The 20,120-nt window shown below is 43.2% G+C and overlaps 2 protein-coding genes and 1 non-coding gene across 7 annotated transcripts in view; 2 read left to right on the top strand and 1 right to left on the bottom strand.

Annotated features, from left to right (window-relative positions):
- Positions 1–1,154, bottom strand: part of LMBRD2 (LMBR1 domain containing 2) — a 53,376-nt gene extending 52,222 nt beyond the window's left edge. Inside the window, exon 1 of the mRNA XM_527193.8 lies at positions 750–1,154. The gene's annotated coding sequence lies outside the window, so the exon portion shown is untranslated. The remainder of the gene's footprint in view (positions 1–749) is intronic.
- A 32-nt stretch (positions 1,155–1,186) lies between these two features.
- Positions 1,187–20,120, top strand: part of SKP2 (S-phase kinase associated protein 2) — a 40,696-nt gene continuing 21,762 nt past the window's right edge. For 4 of the 5 annotated variants that reach the window (XR_680222.3, XM_024356632.3, XM_016953422.2 and 1 more), the window contains exons 1-6: positions 1,187–1,463; positions 1,964–2,235; positions 12,831–12,942; positions 15,702–15,845; positions 17,490–17,624; positions 19,519–19,617. Coding sequence is in view for 4 of the 5 variants with exons in the window: in XM_024356632.3 (XP_024212400.1) it covers positions 1,456–1,463; positions 1,964–2,235; positions 12,831–12,942; positions 15,702–15,845; positions 17,490–17,624; positions 19,519–19,617 (770 nt within the window). In the remaining variant the exon portion in view is untranslated. The remainder of the gene's footprint in view (positions 1,464–1,963; positions 2,236–12,830; positions 12,943–15,701; positions 15,846–17,489; positions 17,625–19,518; positions 19,618–20,120) is intronic. The other variant, XM_063811303.1, reaches the window with a different exon arrangement.
- On the top strand, positions 4,301–4,404 carry LOC112209279 (U6 spliceosomal RNA). Its single transcript, XR_002944030.1, has one exon. It is a non-coding gene; the product is annotated as a U6 spliceosomal RNA (small nuclear RNA).

Raw genomic sequence — 20,120 nt, 5'->3', positions numbered from 1 at the left:
TTACTTTTCAAGCTAAGGACCAAGCTTGAAACAAGCATATACCTGCACAAGGGAGGTTTAATTTCACTACAGAGCGAATCATTTTTTCAAGGAAACCAGAGGGTGTGTCATACAGCATCACTGAATATTCTAATATGCGATGAAGCTGTTATGCTTCCTTATGAACTTTATAAATCTTCATTTTTATGAGGCTTAGAATTCACCCCCCTTCCCTCTTCCACTGTTTTCCCGGGGTCACAGTTGTAGTATAGTTTGCCCAATGGATTTCGCATGGTCATTGTACCTGGAATATGTCACGCTCCCTACTCTTACTGCCCCCAAACTCTTCTCAGCAGAGATAGGCTGAAAGCAGCTCGCTTTTAGGCGGCGACGCAAACACACGTAGCCAGTTGAGCGACAGCAAGCAACCAAATGGCTTTGCTGGAGGCCCCCTGCGTGCACGGGTAAAGCTCGTTGCAAAATACAGTCCTTTCATTTATTCCCATGTTGCTATTTATGAGACCTGTCAAGGCTGCAAGGGCATGCGCAGCCTTCCCACCACACAGGACCCGCTGGGGTCTCCGGCTCCCCTAAAATTAAACCATTGTCTCTCGTTCCAACTGCGTGTTTAGCTGTTGTGCGTATTTTACAGATAAAGGAAGGATCCCGTCCACAGACCCAATTCTTAGGGCCGCCTTCTCCCCGACGGAGGAAGAAGCTTCCTGGCAAAAGACGAACAGGTGCGACGCCCGCAGTTCGCAGCCGCTCACCTGGCCGGCGGGCTGGGCTACTGTCACCACTCAGCAGCCAAGGACTTGGGCCCCGCAGCGGCGGCCACTCGGGGTCTGCCGGGTCCCCTCTCTTTCCGCCTGCTCTCGGCCCCGGACCCCAGACTCAAAAGCGCCTCACGCGTTCCGCCTTAGGCTCACCGTCCGATCTCGCCAGACAGCGTCTGGATGGGACCGGGAAACGGCGGCCGCCACAGCTGTCCAGGTTCTGGGATCCACGCTCAGAGACGACAGCGCTGGCGATCACCAGAAGGCCTGCGGCTCCCGAGAAAGGAAAATCCGTCTACAGTCCAGCGGCTGACATTTCCCAGTCAGCCGTAGCGCCGCCCGCTTCCGCCTCCCCGCCTACCCCGTGGGCCGACCAGTCCCGCTCCCGCGGGGGGTTGTGGGTATCTCGAAGGCGGGTAAAGCTGCAAGGGAAGGAAGTAAGGGCGAGCCCGTCGGACTACGAAGCGGGACGGAAACTACAATTCCCAGCAGGCCTTGGGCCTCAGTGCGGCCGCGAAGCAGAGCGGGCTGTAGCGCCTTGCGCGCGCGGTGGGGATGGAACGTTGCTAGGCTTAGCGGGTCTAGCTGCTGGGGGCCCGAGCAGCACGCTCGGAGCCGCCGCGCGCCAAAGCGGGAATCTGGGAGGCGAGCAGCTCTGCAGTTAATGCACGTATTTTAAACTCCCGAGCCTGCGGACGCTATGCACAGGTAAACGGATTGCAAAAAGGGGAAGAGCATGAAATGGACCCTCTTAATAATTCTTTTAGGCCGCGAATATCGCTACTGGCTAATATTGTTAGTAATGCTGTTAAGTGAATGGTTGCTTAGCCCCTTCTTGGGGAAAGTGTGAATGGATGGATGCCTTAGTGCAGGGATCAGCGTGCGGTTTTATTTGGCTTCTCTAATTGGGCTTTTCTGCCACCGTTTTCAATCAGTGTATGATTGCCCTGTCTCTCTCCTTGTCTGTTCCCTCCACTGGGAGAAATTCTTGAGGCCTTCTGCAGGATCGTGAGTCAAAAAGCCTTCTCGATTTGTTCTTTTCATTTCTTCGTTTTCTTGGTAACTCGCCGCAGGCACGTAAAAAATGCGATTCTGTTAGCTGCTGTGAAGGTTTCCTACAATGCATAAACTGCAGCTTCTTTAATTGCCTTGAAATTATTTATGGGTGTGTTTTCGAAAGGAACCGGGGGTATTGTGCACTTCTGCAGGAAGCACCTCCAGGAGATTCCAGACCTGAGTAGCAACGTTGCCACCAGCTTCACGTGGGGATGGGATTCCAGCAAGACTTCTGAACTGCTGTCAGGCATGGGGGTCTCCGCCCTGGAGAAAGAGGAGCCCGACAGTGAGAACATCCCCCAGGAACTGCTCTCAAACCTGGGCCACCCGGAGAGCCCCCCACGGAAACGGCTGAAGAGCAAAGGGAGTGACAAAGACTTTGTGATTGTCCGCAGGCCTAAGCTAAATCGAGAGAACTTTCCAGGTAAGGATATGAGGATAAAAATGTCAGTTATGCAAAGGGTGGATTTAGCTATGTTGTTGGGAAACCTTTGTTCAGAGATCTTTAGCATGGGTTCCTTTTAAGATTGCCTAATTCTGAAGCTATTTTTCAACAAAATAGGGCAAGTCGTCAAGTATGCAGGAATCTTGGTAGATATATATATATATATATGTATGTTCTGGTGCATAATCACCTTGAAAATTTTAACCCATGAGAAGACATTCCTGCCTTTTTCCTTAGAAGGGAATCTGCCTGCCTCAAGGCCAGCTCAGTTTCACCGTTTAACAGAAACATAAACAGTGGTCTTCTTGTAGGATTCCTTTTGCTTTGTACCCCTGAGTGATCTTTTTGCCTTAATCACTTTAGTTATTTATCAGTGGACTGCGGAAGTGAACGTTCACCTAAGTGGGGGAGACATCTCCCCAGGCCCACTCCCACCCCCATATTGGCTTCTCCTGGTATGTTCTGTCTCCATTACTGCTGACACTATCTGTTTAATCACCCAACCCGAAAACCTGAGAGTCAGTCAGCTTCCCACCGCCCCCCAACATCCAGTCATTCATCGCATCTTTCCCTCTTCTCTGGTAACTATTTCTCAAGTTCTCGTCGTCTCTTGCCTGAACTATTGGAGTGGATTCATAATTCCAACCTTCTTCTCCCCAGATCTATCCCCTGAACTAGAATGGATTGACTGAAATGTAGAACTTACTGTATCTTCTCTCCTTAATAGCTCCCCATCCCCTAGTTCCTCAAGCAGGTGAAGGAGTGCCTCCCAGAGTGAACCAGAACCCTGGAGTATGCAAAAGCCGTAGGATAAATAGGGCATTGACCTGGGGTTATCAGTTTTTCTTACTAGTAAGCTATTTAAAACAGTAATACAGCAAATATTTGCTGAGCACACACCATGTGCTAGGCCGTGTTCCAGGTGCTGGAGATAGAGGAGTGGGCACAACAAACATTTCTGCTCTCAGGGAGCATCCATTCTAGTGAGAGAATACAATAAACACAATAACTATTTTTATATAGTATGTTAGAAGGTGATAAGAGCTATGGCTAAAAACAAAAATAGAACAAGCCAAGAGGGAATGCAGGTCCTGGGGTGGGAAGATAGAGTGCACTTTTAAACCAGGTATTGAGAGAAAGCCTCAATTGGACAGTGACCTTTAAGCAAAAACATAAAGGAGGCAAGGAGTGTGCCATGCAAATATCTTGGAGAAAAGAGCTCCAAGCAGAAGGAACAGCCACTGCAAAGACCCTGGTGCATAAATGTGACATATTTGTTCCAGGAACAGGGAAGCCATATTCTAAGAGTGGAATGAGCGAAAGGGAGAGTCGGGGGAGATCAGGCTGGAGGTAATGTTGAGCAGAGTTGTGATGGGACCTGATTTAACCTTCTAAAAATGACACACTGATGTGTTGAGACTCAGCTGCAGGGGCATCAAGGGTAGAAACTTAGGGTCTTTTTTAAATTTCATATTTTCAAGACGGAGTCTTGCTCTGTCGCCCAGGCTGGAGTGCAGTGACCTGCTCTTGGCTCACTGTCTTCACCTGGATTCGAACGATTCTCCTGCCTCAGCCTCCTAAGTAACTAAGACTACAGGCATGCACCACCACGCCCAGCAATTTTTTTAATTTTTGTAGAGATGGAGGTTGCGGGGGCGTTCTCACCATCTTGCCCAGGCTGGTCTCAAACTCCTGGACTCAGGTGATCCTCCAGCCTTGGCCTCCCAAAGTGCTGGGATTACAGGCATGAGCCACCACACCTGGCCAAAGCTTGCAGTCTTGTTGGGGGTGAGGGTGGTCAGATTCCGGATATATTCCCACATTAAAGTCAACAGAATTTAGGAGGCTGTTGAAATCATCTGTGGAAGAGGTGATCAGAGTCTAAATTGAAATCAGGTGGGGGATGATGGCGAAGAAGAAACAGATTAAACATTTAAAGATGAAGTCTTGCAGACCCAAGGTAATTTAAGTATATTCATAAATTCTCCCATCTGGTTTCCTTTGCAGAAGGGTTGATAGATTGGTTGTTTAGTTGATTGGTTGGTTGCTCGCTTTGGCAGCACATATACTGAAACTGGAAATACAGAGAAGATTAGCATGGCCCCTGCGCAGGATGACACGCGGATTCGAGATGCATTCCACTTTTTTAATTAAGAAAATAAATACGTTTGTTTTCAGCCTTTTCTTTAGGAAAGAGAACTTTGCCCAATTTATGGTCTGGGAATATACATCAGGAATTGGATTAGTTAGAGAAGCAGTAGAGGGTTGTAGTGAAGTCAGATCTGGGTTTGAATCCTCATTCTTGCGTTTATCAGCCTTGGAAAGTTATTCGAGCTTTCTTTGCCTTAGTTCCTTTATCTGTGAAATGGAGTGCTGTAATAATACCCACTTCACAGGTCGTCGTGAAGATTAAATGAGAATGACGTAAAACCCTTAGCATGCCACTGACACGTAACAATAAATAAGCCAACAAAATTCCTGACACCAATTTTGGAGGCTAGTGGACTTTTATCTTTTGTTTTTAATATTGTTACTCTGACCCTGTTAGTATAAAATTTTTTTTTCTTCAAAATATAATGTTCACCGCTTTTCTTTGTGTCTGGAATGTAGCCCTAACAATCTGGTGCTTGACCAACCAAATATGGCGAAAGATACTTCCTGCTAAGATGAACAGATTTTTATTAACTTGTCCAGTGCCGATAGCTTTTGACATAGAGTGTGATTGCTATATGCCCTTCCACAAGTGAAAAAGAATTTTTTTTAAGCAAGGCACTGTGGGAACAAGACAGAAGTTTCCGGAGTCTTTGCTATTTCCCAGGAATTTGCAAGTCAAGTTGAGGAGAAAATACAATAAAAAATAAGAGCTGTGATTCCCATTCAGGTGGATGTGGAAGATCTTCCTCCTTCCACTCAGCAAAAAAGGAGATTCTGAGGAAAGAGAGGGCTCTGAAAATGGTGTAATCAGTGTCTTGATGGTTAAAGCTGACTTCAAAAGTATATATCTGAAGTGAGAGAGAAAGAATGGTGACTTTTATGTTTATTACCTAAGGAGAGGCACAGAGGGAAACCAATGTACGTGGACTTACAACAGAGATTGCTTAATTGGTATGGAGTGGGGAAGGGTGAAATCAGTGATGCAGGATGAGGGACAGCTGGTATAGAGGATTCCCAATGGGCCTTTGGAAGCCTGGGCCTCCAGTGGAGCCAGATTGTCATTCCAAGGAGTTTTGTCTGCAGTTGTCAGGACAGGTGGCTACTAGCTTTGCCAGGATTAGGGTAGAACAGGCCACACCTGCTGTACATAGATATCCGATGACTGGTTCTGGGCTGCAAGTTTTTGTTGGTTCTTTGCTAAGCAGTTTCTCCCTGCAGGCCCCAGTCCAGCCGTACATCTGGCAACTAAATCCTCTTCATCTGTTTATCTTGGAAGACAAAAGCTCTGTGGCCAACCTGTACTAGAACAGGTCTGATTGGCCCTTGGAGTGAGTGTATGGAAAGAGTTGGGGAGGAAATGGCCCAGCAGTGAGGTCAGTAACAGGCGGAAAGGGGACAATTGCATTTTATTTGTGGTCATGAAATGCTTGTCCCCCACCCCACCCTTTAAACAGGTGATAGCCATGAAAATGGAGGTGAACTAATTTGTTGATCAGCTCTTCCATGACTCTTAAATGCTTGAAATTCCAGACCCTAAAGTGGTTGTCAGACTGGAGATACTAAAATTTACTGTATATCAGAATCCCCATGGGAACTTGTTCAAAGTGTAAAATTCCTGAGATTCTGATCCGGGGAGTCCTGGCCTGAGTGAGCCTGGGAATCTGTGTCTTAATACCCTTAGGCAAGCATTTTTTCCAACTTTTTTTTTTGACCAGTAAGAAACATATTTTACATTGCAATCCTGGGTATGTATCTGAAACAGCAGTTTTACAAAACTGTATTTCCCCTTACTAAGATATTTTCTATTCTGTTCTAGTTCATTCTTTATATGTACATATATGCTAGTCAAACCCACTAAATTGATTTCATGATCTATGTGAGTCTCAGTCTACAGTTACTAAACTCAGCACAGGGAGAGCCTTTATGGGATCTTCACCAGTCATCTTTCTTTGTTCCATAGCTTCCTTTCATTCATCCATTAAGCAAATATTTCTCAAGCACCATTCTAGAGGTTGGGACTACAATACTGAACATAACAGGCAAGAGACCCTGCCCTCATAGTGCTTATACACTGTTCCATATTTTTTCCAAATCCCAGCTTCTGTTGTTTCTTCATTACACCCCCTACACCTCAGGGTTGAGCAGGTCTTTCATAGAAATAAAGGGTTGTGGGACTGAAGGGGTACATGGGGGAATCCTTGTTAAGTTTGGCTGTGTTTTGTTTTTTTCAGTTTTGCCCACCTTAGCCAAAAAAACAAAAACACCCAAAGCTAGCATGGCCTCAAGTGTATTATTTATGGTTTGTGGGAAGAGGAAGGAGAACTCATCTGGGATGGCACAATCTGTTTGTAGTTCCCCAGAAAGAAAGCATGGGGTATTGCTACTTAAAACAAGCCAGCAAAAGCAATTATGAGGTGAGCACCCCCCAACTCCCTGAAAGAAATGCACACACACACAAAAACAAGTATGAGTACCAGGTCCTCAGTACACATTTCTGCAAGTATAATCTGATTATGCTTAAAGAGCAGCGATTTTTTAAGTCAAAAGTTTGATTATGATTAGCATTACTTTGGATTTTCAGCTTGAATCTGAGTGGAGTGGAGTGATGTTCTGAGAAATAAATGAGTGGAGTGATGTTCTGAGAAATAAATATGTCAAGTAAGATGAGTTACCTACACTGCAAAGATGGAATGCATAGAAAACTCTCCAACAAGGCCCTCTTCCCAGAGAATTTCAGAAAGCATGAGATGTGATAAGGTTACAGAAGTGGGAAACTGGGTTTGCACCTGAGAAATAATTGGAAACAGTGGTAGGTGAGGGTGATTGTAGTAGGTTTGCTGGTTTGGCCCAGTTTTTGCCCTTTCCTGGCCCTGAAGTATATTTAACTGCCGTCCATGTCATTGAAGACTGGAGACCTTGGGCTCAGTAATTATGTCTTTTAATGTGGGTCTGGTATGCAGCTGCAGCCTTGCTGGATTTAGCAGAGACAAGTGGAGAAAACACCTCTGGATTTTTCCTTCCGCTCTCTGCAAACAGACCAGGCAGCAGTTTCATCATGAATTCAGGAAACAGATGGCTAATGTTTTGAGAATTAAATATGGCAAGGAAAATTAGATTAAGCATATCACAGCCTGGATGCCTATTGCTAGAGCAGCTATTAAAGACAAATTTCTGCCCCATCTGCTGGGACAGCAGCCCATATCAGGCTGTGGCACCCCCACCCGGGGCCCCTAGGATTAGTGTCATTCTGTGGTCAGCTGAGTAAGAGCACTGGGTACTTGGCTGCTAGCTGAGTATGTGTGTTTTCTAGGACCTTGCACCTTCCATTTGGTGGTGAACCCATTGATAGCATCTTTGTTTTATTTTCTCTCTCCTCCTCCACTCACTCCCTAGCCCTGATTGATTTCTGTTTCCATAGCAAGTCCGGGTTTAATTCTCACCTTTTCAAAATTTGTACTTACAACAGAGGAGAGCATAGAATATTAGAACCCACTAGGATGGAAAGGGCATGATTTGAAATCAGACCTGAGTTTAAATTCCCCCTCTGCCACTTACTGATTGTGTGACCTTGTCTCTTTTATCATAGTTGCATGTTTTCTTGAAGCCCCAGCCCCCATCTCCCAGAGACTACAGCTATACTGATAGAGGACATTCCCTTCTGCTCTGGGTTTTTGTCTTCAGCCTCATCCCCTCCATATGCCAACAGTGCTGTGCACATAGTCGTTAATTGGTTAATAAGGGTTAACCATTCACACTAATAGAGAATTAGCACATTCACCATTTGAATGAAGAGGGCTAATAAATACATTTGGCAAATATTTATAGAGTCCTGTTATGTGCCAGGCATTGTTAGGTAATGGATGTGCAAATCTGGGCATGGGGCCTGTGGTGGTATCCTGGGTGGGAATGCTTCTTTGAGCAGGTGCCATTTAAGCTGAAATCTGGAGGGGTTGGGAAGGCAAAGATGGAAGTTGCAACACAAAGTCCTCCAGACTTTGGAGTCTCACATGCAGTCTTCATTGGTTAGGTCTACTGACCTCTGCATTCATCACTATGCCAGATTTTCCTCTAGCACTTTAATTACCTGGCTGCTACTGCTCTTTTAATTGGTCCTGATTTCTTATGTCTTCCTAATATCACCAAGTTTGTTAATTTATTTCTCCTGCCCTGTACTTCATAGCAAGCTTTTCTAATTTCCTTTCCCCAGCCATAATTTCTGTTGGTGCCCTATCTATAGCCCCTTGAAGCCCCCCATTCCCTTACATGCCAAAGCTCTTGCCTACATGTAGATGAGATTCCATGCCTGAGGGCTTTCTCTGGGCAGGAATACTGGGGAGTGCCCAAATAGTGACCAACAGCAATTGATGGATTAATACCCCAGCACTCGTGCCCTTGGTTGAGACAGCTCTGGGGTAGTTTCTAGATGGTTTACTGGAGTCCCCAGAAGATTTGAACCCCAATTGCCCATAGGGATAACCTGCCTATTAGCCTACTCCAGGTTGGCTTTCTTCCCTTCCACCTCTGTCTTCTTCTCCACTCTTTCTAGTGCTTCCTGGCATCACTTCCCAAATAAACTACTTGAAGTCAGAGCTTCAGAATCTGCTTCTGGGGGACCCAAACTTAAATAAAGGGCAGATACGGGGTTTTGGAAAGTCATACCATGCAGACCTTGTCCAGTGTCTGCCCATGGGTGAAAATTCAGAGCAGCACTGAAAAGGTCATTGCATGAAGAAAATACCCAGACTTAACTGGGAAAGGAGAGGAATATAGAAAAGAAAGTTTTACTCCCTGCTGCATTATTTAATCTTTTCTTGTACCTCATTTACTCTTCACTGAACAATTTTGCAAGATAAATCTGTCAATTTCCTTTCCTGCAGGTAAAGAAACTGAGGCCAGAAAGATTAAGTAACTTGCCCAAGTTCACAGACTTGGGGCAACACAGCCAGGATTCTGATAGAAACTGTGCTGCTTTCTCAGTCCAGTAGTCCTCAAATGTGTTGAGGAGGCCAAGCGTATGGTGTCAGTATGATTTTTACAGATTATAGTAAAATCTCAACATATTAGATTCAAAATAGCTAAGTATGTTATTGAAGTATAGTTAAGCTTACTCTTCCATAGAGGCCACTTCCTCCAGGAAGGCTTCCTTAACCTCTACACCATTCCCATGTGCTGCACAGCACCCTGAATCCTGCTGTAGCCCATCAGGATAGTTTATTGAAATTTCCTGTTTAATTGTTTGTCTGTATCTCTCAAACTCAGAGTAGAATAAGGGTCAGGATTGTACCTTACTTATTGTTGTGGCCCAAAACCTAGAACAGACCTCAGTGTATATAGTACATGGTTAATAAATATGTGAGTGGATGACTATACTTATAGCTAAATATAGTTATGCCCAATCAATTACTGGATTCTGATCTAGATATGTAAGAGGCAGCAGAGGTCTGAGAGAGTTGGATTAATGGGAGCAAAACTTGAGAAAAGCCTGTCATTCAACTTTGTTTTCAATTTGGGGAGCAGGGCAAGAGCCTGGTTTGAGAACCTTTGTCCCCTGCCCATGTTGACTTTGGAGGAACTTTGTGGCAGTGATGAAACAGCTGCCACGTCGAGGAGCCTCCTCACAACCTCCAGCTGCCTCCCCAGATCAGCAGGGGTGATCTGCCTTCAGCTTTCTACCCCTAGCTTTCAGGGCCTCAGTCAGTCATTTAATTTTGTCCCCTGAAGGGCGTGAGGCTAGGGGAACAGGCATTCATTGAACAACTGTGTATCTCCTACTCATTCTTCAAGAGAGGCCACTTCCTCCAGAAAGGCTTCCCTAACCCCTGTGCCATTCCCATAAGCTGCACAGCACCCCGAATCCTACTGTAGCCCATCGGGATAGTTTATTGAAGTTTCCTGTTTGTCTATATCTCTCAAACTCTGAGCAGAATAAGGGTCAGGATTGTGCCTTATTTATCATTGTGTCCTTAAAACCTAGAATAGACCTCAGTGTATAGTACATATTTTATAAATATGGGAGTGGATGAATGTATCAACTTTATGCCAGTTCCTGAAAATACAAAAATTGTTAAAAAAAAAAAAAAAAAAAGCGTTTTTGTTTCTCAAGAGCTCCTGGGGGTCTAGAGAGATGAGTAAGTAAATAATGAAATTATGGTACATAAGTGGCCTGTCCTTGTTGATGTCATGGGAGGCCTTCTGTGGGAACTGGGGCTTCCATTTGATTTTAAATGAATAGTAGTTGGAGGCAAGCACAGGATGTGCAAAAGCATTGAGATACGACACAGAATGACTCATTCTAAGAATTACAGGTAGCTCCAAATGGCTGGAACACATTTCTAGATAATGAACCTAGAAAAACTAGTTGAGACCTGGCTGAAAGCGTTTAACTTTGTACTAAGCATTGTGGACTTTAGCCTAAATACCTGGGGTGTACCACTGAAGGATTCTAACTGGGGGAAAGACATGCTGGTTTAGAAAGACTGCCCAGGGCAGCAGGTGTTTGTCACACTCCTCGGTGTTTTTCTCCCTTGTGTCCTCAAACCCACTTATACAGGGCCTGGTACAAAGGACATGCTCAGTAAAGACTGGCACCTTTAAATGGGAGTAGGAGGAGAGAATATCACCAGAATTGGTGTAGAAGATCCATCAGAGGTGGAAAGCCTAGGAAGGCAATCATTGAACTCATCTGACTGTTTTTTAGGATTCCTTCATTGTGCATTTATTTCCTTCTTGGCAATTGTTACATTATCCTGAGCTTGTGGGATTATTCTATGTATTCATATGTAAGAGTTTCATACTTGTTGAATAGTTATTTAGAGATTGCTTCTATGAAAGAAAACTGCTCTTCCTGCATCCACCTTTCTGTTCTAAACACAGCAGCCAGAGTGATCCTTTTTGAACTTACGTGAGGGCCTGTCATTCCTGTGCTCAGAATCTTCTAGTGGCGCCTCATAGAATTCAGCGTCAAAGCCAAAGGCTTTATCATGACCTAGGAAGCCTGCATGACTTGGCTGCTCTCTGATTTTTCTACCCACCTACCTCTGCTGCTCTACACTGGCCTCCTTGCTATGCCTCAAACACACATGCTGTTCCTTGCATCCAGAACACACACCAGATACTCACAGGGCTCACTCCCTCACTTTGTTCAAGCCTTTGCTTAGTGATCGTCATCTCAGTATGGCCTTCCCTGACCACCATGTTCAAACTTAATAACATCTGCTCTGAACTCTCTGTTCTCTCCCTTGCCCTGTTTAATTTTTCTGCACAGCACAGATCAATTTTACTATATCATATAATGTACTTATTTTTTGATGTGTGATCATCTGTTCCGCATTACTGGAATGAAGTCCCACGAAGGTAGTGTTTTGGGTCTGATTTACTACTCCTTCCCAACACCTAAAATGATACCTGGCACCATAGTAGGAGCTCAGTAAATATTTGTTGAATTAAGAAATGACAATACCCTTTTGTATTGCTCTTTTAGGTAAACTGTGTCTTTTGTAAACCTGAAAGAAAGCATATTAGTCTGTTCTCATGCTGCTAATAAAGACATACCCAAGACTGGGTAATTCATAAAGGAAAGAGGTTTAATTGACTCACAGTTCAGCCTGGCTGGGGAGGCCTCAGGAAACTTACAAGCATGGTGGAAGGGGAAGCAAACGTCCTTCTCCACATGGCGGCATCAAGTGCAGAGCAAAGGGGTCAGGGAAGCCACTTATAAAACCATAAGATCTTGTGGGAACTCACTTATCACCAGAACAGCATCAAATTACAGGGGCGGTTATCACCAGGTAACCGTCCCCATGATTTGATTACCTCCCACTGGGTCCCTCCCGCAACACATGGGGATTATGGGAACTACAATTCAAGATGAGATTTGGGTGGGGACACAGCCAACCATAGCAGAAAGGGAAGAAGATTTATTTGCCTTTTAAATAAGGTCACTACTGAGTCCACATCAGAGAGAAACAAGGCCTTCCTTTGCACCCAGAAGCACCACAATATCTTATTGATGTCAATGAATTGACAATGTCATTGAATGACATTTGAGAGGGTGGGACTTGCTCTGTACCACTCTTCATGCCACAGCCTCTGATTGGCTGGCTAGAGCTGAAGGGAAGAACAGGAAAAGTGTTCTGGGTTTCTCTTTTTGATTTGCTGAGAGAGTGTGGTGGTCACTTCAGGGTACATAGATGATGGAATGGGGAATTTAACACGAATTAAATTACTCATCACCACAATTATTTTTCTGTTCAACAGAAATGATTTTTCAAACAAAAATAATTGTGAGGATGAGTAATTTAATTTGTGCTAAATTCCCCATTTAAGCTAAATGTTGTATATTCTTTGTGTGTTTGAAAAGACTCAGTAGACTTGATAGGGTGAAAGAATGGTGATGGCAAACACTTGTTTTCCCTCCAAAGGTGTTTCATGGGACTCCCTTCCGGATGAGCTGCTCTTGGGAATCTTTTCCTGTCTGTGCCTCCCTGAGCTGCTAAAGGTCTCTGGTGTTTGTAAGAGGTGGTATCGCCTAGCGTAAGTATTTTTCACCCCTTTGGCAAACATAGGGGAGGAAGAGGAGAGGAAGGTTATTTATTCGTTTTGGTCTGATGAAACTAAAAACCAAGAAAAATAGAGCAGCACAAAGCAAACTAGGTATCTTCATATTTTTATTAATCAGTGTCCTCATTTCACAGTGGAAGAGGAATTTCCTGGGAGGGATAAACTTACCAATGTCTGGAAACCTCTTTGCCCTGTATTCAGTGCAGCATGTGTTTATGGGATGCTGACTGTAGGCCAGGCGGTGCGCTTTAAGTGTGGAGAGAGTTACAGAGGTGCATGCAGACAGCGGTTCCTCACGCCGTTGGGCTGAGCAGTGAGCACAATAGGGAGAGGGAACACAGGCTTGGTGTTAGACCCGAGTGCACACCCAGCCTCTGCTGCTTACGCTCTGCATGACCTGAGTGAGTGAGTTGACACTGCTGAGCCTCAGTCTCCCCATATGTAAATGGGGATAATGGTTATGAGGAGGAAACCACTGGTTATGAGGATGAAATGTGAAGATGCTGGTGTAATGCCTGACTCACAGACATGTTCCGCACAGAGTAGCCATTGGTGGGGTTGTGCTCTTTTTTTGGCAACACTTTTCAAGTGTGGAAGGTGAGTTGCATGTGGAAAGACTTGGTGAGCTGGAAAGGCAATAACAGGCCTGGAGCAAGAAAAAGGCTATGTTTATCAACTGGAACTTTTTACTGTCTTCATGCCTTCTCATCCCTATCCTACCTCCTGGTCATTCTTTGCTTTGTGTTTAAAGGCCATCCGTCTGGCTTCTCCCTCCACATACTTAGAACTCCCTGTGTGAGATAGCAGGAGCCTCTTGCCTTCAAGGGCGTGCTGCTATTTACAGGTGTGGGTTGTTTGCTTAGAAGAGCCGCAGAGAGGGTTGCACACCTGGAATGCTGGTGCAAGTGGCAGGCAAGTTTCACTTACCCTCACCGCACTCAACCCCACTTTGGTTTTCTTTTTCTGCCAGCTATGCATTTATCCTCTTCTTGCAGAGTCTGTTAATCCCATTTTAAAATTTTATTGTATATATTTAAGGTATACAGCATGATATTTTGTTATATGTATGTGAAATGGCTATCATTAACATAGTCATTATTTCACATAGTTACCTATTTTTTGTGGCAAAAGCACCTAAAATTTACTCTTTTAGCAAACATTCTGACTACAATACAGTATTATCAACTCTAGTTCTCCTGTTGTATACTATATCTTGGGATGTGTTCATCCTGCATATCTGTGGCTTTGTATTCTTTGACCTACATCTCCCTTAGAGTCTGTTAAACTTCATCTCAGTTGTCATAAAAGTAATTACTGACATTTATTAAGCACTTGCTTTGTGACAGGTGCAGTGTTTGCAGTTTAATCCTCCATATGATTTTAAGTGATGGTGTTTGTGTCATCTCAGCTTCAGAGGTGAGGAAACTGCAGGGTCAGGAATAGTAGGTTGAGAGATAAGTGGAAAGGCAGGAATCTAAAGTTTGGCTAACTCCACGGTCTTAACCATCATACCATATCTAGTTATGCTTGGCTTAGGGTTCAGGTAGCTCCCAAATTCATTTTTCTGTGAGGTGTTCATCTTCCTAAAAAATGTATATTATTTGGAAAGAAAATGAATTGTTCCGAAACTTCTCCCAGGTTGTTGTTATTGAATGCTGGTTAAGCTATAGTTTGCCTTCTTGCAAGAGGAAACATCAAGCATGAGATTCAAGACAACCAGAGCAGTGCTGATCTGGTGTCAATACCAATACCTTGGAGGCCAAAATGGATTTCTGTCTGGGCAAGAAAGATACAAAAGTGTGCCACTCTCTTAAGGATATCTTATCTACAGTCCACCTTTTTAATGATAGATTTGTCACACAAATCACACTGACAATTTTTTTATGATGAAGTTATTTCATAACTCTGGCCAGTGGTCCACTTATTTCAAGCACTATTAAAAAAGAAAATTCTAGTACACCTAAGCATTTAAAATTTTCCTTCATGTGCTTGTATTTCACATTTTCTTTTTTTAAATTGAATTAAACTATGGATATTAAAACCCTCTTATTGTGCTATTCAGTACGTTTTTAGAACATCCCTTTTGTTTTAGAAACACCATCTATAATCCGTTGTATTTTTCCCTTATTTCACATTAGTTCATACACACACATATGTACACATACATATACACGTGTATGTTTTAAGCTTCAAATATATTATAAGGCACAGCTGAACCATGACTGTTGCTATTGAATATCTATGACAGCCTTATTTCATAATAAAATAATGCTAACTTTCATTCCTTTAGTAATTTTCCATGTTGCTACAGTAATCATAATTGCTTGACAAAAGTGGCAAATAGATTTAAAACTTCTTAGAGGATCCTATTTGCCTAGTAATATAATAATTAATTGATTTGAGCAATCATTTTTTAAATTTGTCAACTTGAATGCTGGAATATGATTCTCTGGTTCTAGATCACGGCAGTGCTAATGTTCACATTGAACCATCTAAATTGGAAGTATATAGAAAGAGAAAGATGGAAGCCTATCCCTGGTGAAATCAAGAAAAATTCTCTAGTGCCTTAAAAATATCATAGCTAATTGTATAGCCAACTTAAAAACAAAAGTTCTTTTAGAATGTGCTTCAAGGAGACTTAGCAGCAGTGTCCTACCTGTTAGTAATGTTGTTGAGGGCTTCCAGCATTTAGTGTGACCGACTGGCCAAATTAAGTATCTCCTCTTTTATAGGTCTGATGAGTCTCTATGGCAGACCTTAGACCTCACAGGTAAAAATCTGCACCCGGATGTGACTGGTCGGTTGCTGTCTCAAGGGGTGATTGCCTTCCGCTGCCCACGATCATTTATGGACCAACCATTGGCTGAACATTTCAGGTAAAGATGAAAAATCCCTGGAAAAGACTATTTCTAAATTTCGAGGTAGAAACAGATCAAAGCTTTTTTTCTTTTCTTTCTTCAGCCTTAAAGCCTATGGTAGGTTATCTGTGCAGTGTGGGATGTTAATTCCATACTTCGCTATGGGGCCTTTGTGCTGAAACCTAGCATAGATTTCAGTGACGCTGTTCCCATTTCACTCAAGTTTACTGTTAGTCTCTTCCCAGGGTGAAAGAGGCACATTTGTCTTCTCAAGTCCTCAGCTGTTAGGGGGACTGTGAGTCCCACAAGGCAGGCACAAGTAAAGCACTCACTGGCAGATGCAAGGGTGCCCAGTTACTTCCCCAATGCCCATTTCTGATAAATAAAAAAAAGTGAGGAGTCTTTTCATGTTTGTAGCTTGGGGTTTATGATTTTTGTCGTGGAGAAATTTGGAACCTGAAAAAAATGCCCTCTTTTTGTTTGTTTTGTAGAATATTTTGAAAAAGAATTTTCTGTTCTGATAATTTTGCAATACTGAGGTTACTGCTATCACATAGTAGAATAGGTACTGAACAGAAAAACAAGCTGAAGACAACAGAGCTAAAGATAAAACATGTCTCCTGACTCCAGTACTTTTTCCCTTCTTTCCGTAGTCAGGACCACCTCTCCCACTGCTTTTTATCCTGTTCCTCCTGTGGCTGTTCCTTCTCAGTCTCCTTCACATATGTGATTTCCTCTGTTCACTCCAGGGTCGGTTCCTGGCTGCCACCTTTTTCAAATCCAAATGCTGTCCCTGGACAAGCTGTGTCCTGTACACCCACATTTATGACCAGGACTCTCAGTTCCTCATCTATAGCTTGGCCCTCCCTTTCAAATTCCCAAATTTCTAATTACCTAAAAACGTCTGTACCTGAATTTCTTACAAGGACTTCAATATTAGCATAACTCAAATTTGGCCTCCCTTTTTTTGTTGTTGTTTTTGTTTTTTGAGACGGAGTCTTGCTGTGTCACCCAGGCTGGAGTGCAGTGGCGTGATCTCGGCTCATTGCAACCTCTGCCTGCCAGGTTCAAGCAATTCTGCCTCAGCCTCTCGAGCACCTGGGGACTACAGGTGTGCGCCACCACACCCAACTAATTTTTTGTATTTTTAGTAGAGACTGGGTTTCACCATGCTGGCCAGGCTGGTCTTGAAATCCTGACCTCGTGATCCACTGGACTCAGCCTTTCAAAGTGTTGTGATTACAGGCGTGAGCCACCGCGCCCAGCCTGGTCTCCCTTTAAAACTTTCTCTTCCGCTATCTTCCCTGTTCTATTGCTGCTCACCCACTCACCCCTGCCAGAAACCAGGAGCCATTATGGTCTTAATCTCCTTGTCACCCACATCCAGCTCATTGTTGTGATGCCCACTCGTTATTTTCTAAGTGGGACTATATTGGCAGCAACATCTGTACTTGGCAAAAATCCTCTTGCATTTTAAAATGAATGAAGATGGGAATACACTAGTAGCAATATGTTTTATGACCCTATAGTTAATGCTTGAAGTATGTATTTAGAGTCTTGTTTGTGATTGGCTGCTCATTTGGGGAGAAGAGGGGTCTGATTTGAAATTGGATGTACCCGTGAGAGCCACCTATGGAGCTCCTTTTTTCTCTCCGTGTTTAGCCCTTTTCGTGTACAGCACATGGACCTGTCGAATTCAGTTATAGAAGTGTCCACCCTCCACGGCATACTGTCTCAGTGTTCCAAGTTGCAGAATCTAAGCCTGGAAGGCCTGCGGCTTTCGGATCCCATTGTCAAGTGAGTGGCAGGCAGAGTGTCACAAAGGCAATTGATTTTATGTGTATGAATTTTTTTCCCTTTATATAACTGGGGTGCCCTTCTAGCCATATCCAGGTGGATACAGAAAATATCTAGTGCAGTGCTCTAGCTTCTGCAAAACTTTTCAGGACTCATTGAAGCAACAAAAGCTTGAATGCTAACTATATGCCAGGCCCTGTGCTAGGTTCTAGAGATACAAGTACAAGGATGAACAATGCATGTGTATTATTTGGGAAGAAAATGAATGCTCTAAAACTTTTCCCACCTTGTTAGTGAATGCTGGTTAAGCTATAGTTTACCTTCTTGCAAGAGGAAACATTGAGCAAGACATGTCTATTTCCTCTTGCAAGAAGGTAAACTATTTATGAGCAAGACAGATAATTACCATGCACTGTGTTTATTAAATGTTTCGGTGAATATGTGGCAACACACGAGGAGCCGCCTTGTTAGAGGAAGTGACTCTTGAGTATTGAAGATATCTAGGTAGGAGATCTCTAGGTAATAAGACAAAGCAACCAGTCTAGGTAAAACTTCCTGTGTGGTTCTAAACTCTTACGTAGTTGGAAGTTGCTGGAGCATAGGACTAAGGGAGGAGAGTGACAAGGTGAGGAGAGTCAGGGACCAGATTGTAATGGGCCCCTACGCCTTGCTGTAAGAAGAATGGACTGGACTCTTCCATCAAGAGGGAAGCATGGGCCAGGTGTGGTGGCTCACACCTGTAATCCCAGCACTTTGGGAGGCTAAGGTGGGCAGATCACCTGAGGTTGGGAGTTTGAGACCAGCCTGGCCAACATGGTGAAATCCTGTCTCTACTAAAAATACAAAAATTAGCTGGGTGTGGTGGCAGGCACCTGTAATCCCAGCTACTCAGGAGGCTGAGGCAGGAGAATCGCTTGAACACGGGAGGCGGAGGTTGCCATGAGCTGAGACCACAACATTGCACTCCAGCCTAGGTGACGAGCAAAACTCCATCTGAAAAAAAAATAAAAAAAGGGAAGGGTGGTGGAGAGAGTTGTTCTGAGAATGGAAGGAACACATCAAGAGTTGAAATTTAGGAAATTAACTTGCCAGGTACCATGGAGGGTCCATCGAGGATAGAAGAAGCTAGAGTAGTTAAGGATACTGCTGTGTTCATTCAAGTGAGAAAAGATGAAGTCTGATATAAAACAGATAGCAGTAATAGCAGCTAATGTTTTGGGGCATGTATTATGTGCCAGATAGTGAATTTTGTAAATGCATTTTCATTTAATTCTGACAGCAACCCTATGAAGTGTGATCTTGTTTCCTTTTTATAGTTGTGGAAACTGAGACACAGGGAGACTGAATAAGTCTTTTCCAGGGTCACATTGTTAGTAGGTGGCTGAACCAACATGTGAACCTAGTGATACAATATTCCAGAATTCTTACTCTTAATCACTAAGTTTTACTAACACAGGGCATTTGGGGATGTATTAGAGAAGATGGCAAATTTGAGAGATGTATAATCAAAAGAACCTGGTGATTTTACAAGTAGACGTTTGCAAGCTAATTCTAATTATGGGTGAAATGGATATATGTTTATTCCATTGTCTTTTTAATTCAAAAAGTACATTGATTGATATTCTTGTGTATTTGCTTCATAGTAAGTCTTTTATTACATTATATCATTTAATCTTCTTAATAACCCTGCCAAGAAGTTTGATAATACCATTTCACAAATGAGTAAACTGAGGCAAATTATCCTGTTTGATGTCTGAGAGATAGTGATATACATTTTAAACTCACTGACTCAAAGACCTGTGAGCTTAACTACACTTGCCTGCTTTCATATAAATGTTGTTGATGAATAGTGTCTTACTGGTCTTTTTCTTCTGACGTTTTTCTCTTTTTCCAGTACTCTCGCAAAAAACTCAAATTTAGTGCGACTTAACCTTTCTGGGTGTTCTGGATTCTCTGAATTTGCCCTGCAGACTTTGCTAAGCAGCTGTTCCAGGTATGAAAGATGTGAGACTTGATTATAGACTCTTATGTCAAACGTAAAATTATCCCTCACATCTGTATAAAATGGGATGAACTTTTTGAGCTTTTTGTACTTTCCAGGCTCTTGATTTGGTGAATGCAAAATCTTTTGCCCTCCAAACTTTCTGTCCAAACTCAGGAGCCAAGTCAATTGAGTTTGCAAGTGATACTTGTATAGTGATCTCTTTTTTGTTTATTTGGAACTGTTAAAATAAGGGAAGTGTAGTAGTGTCTATCAACAGTATGGTTGTAAGAAATTTGCTCACACTTAACTGTACATTCAGGTTTTTTCCCCTATGGTATCTGTAGACCTAACTTACATTTTTTTATCAAATTTGGTGTTTTATAAATGTAGACCATAAATTTGGGCAATTCTATTAACAATATCTTTCATAATAATGTCAGCACATAAAGGGTACAGAGTTACAGATATTGCTAAGTGAGGGGAGTACATGCTTTTTGGAATACACAGTACTA

Source organism: Pan troglodytes, chromosome 4 (genome assembly GCF_028858775.2).
Source record: "Pan troglodytes isolate AG18354 chromosome 4, NHGRI_mPanTro3-v2.0_pri, whole genome shotgun sequence".
Classification (NCBI taxonomy): Eukaryota; Metazoa; Chordata; class Mammalia; order Primates; family Hominidae; genus Pan; species Pan troglodytes.
This window is presented reverse-complemented; position numbering and strand designations above follow the sequence as displayed.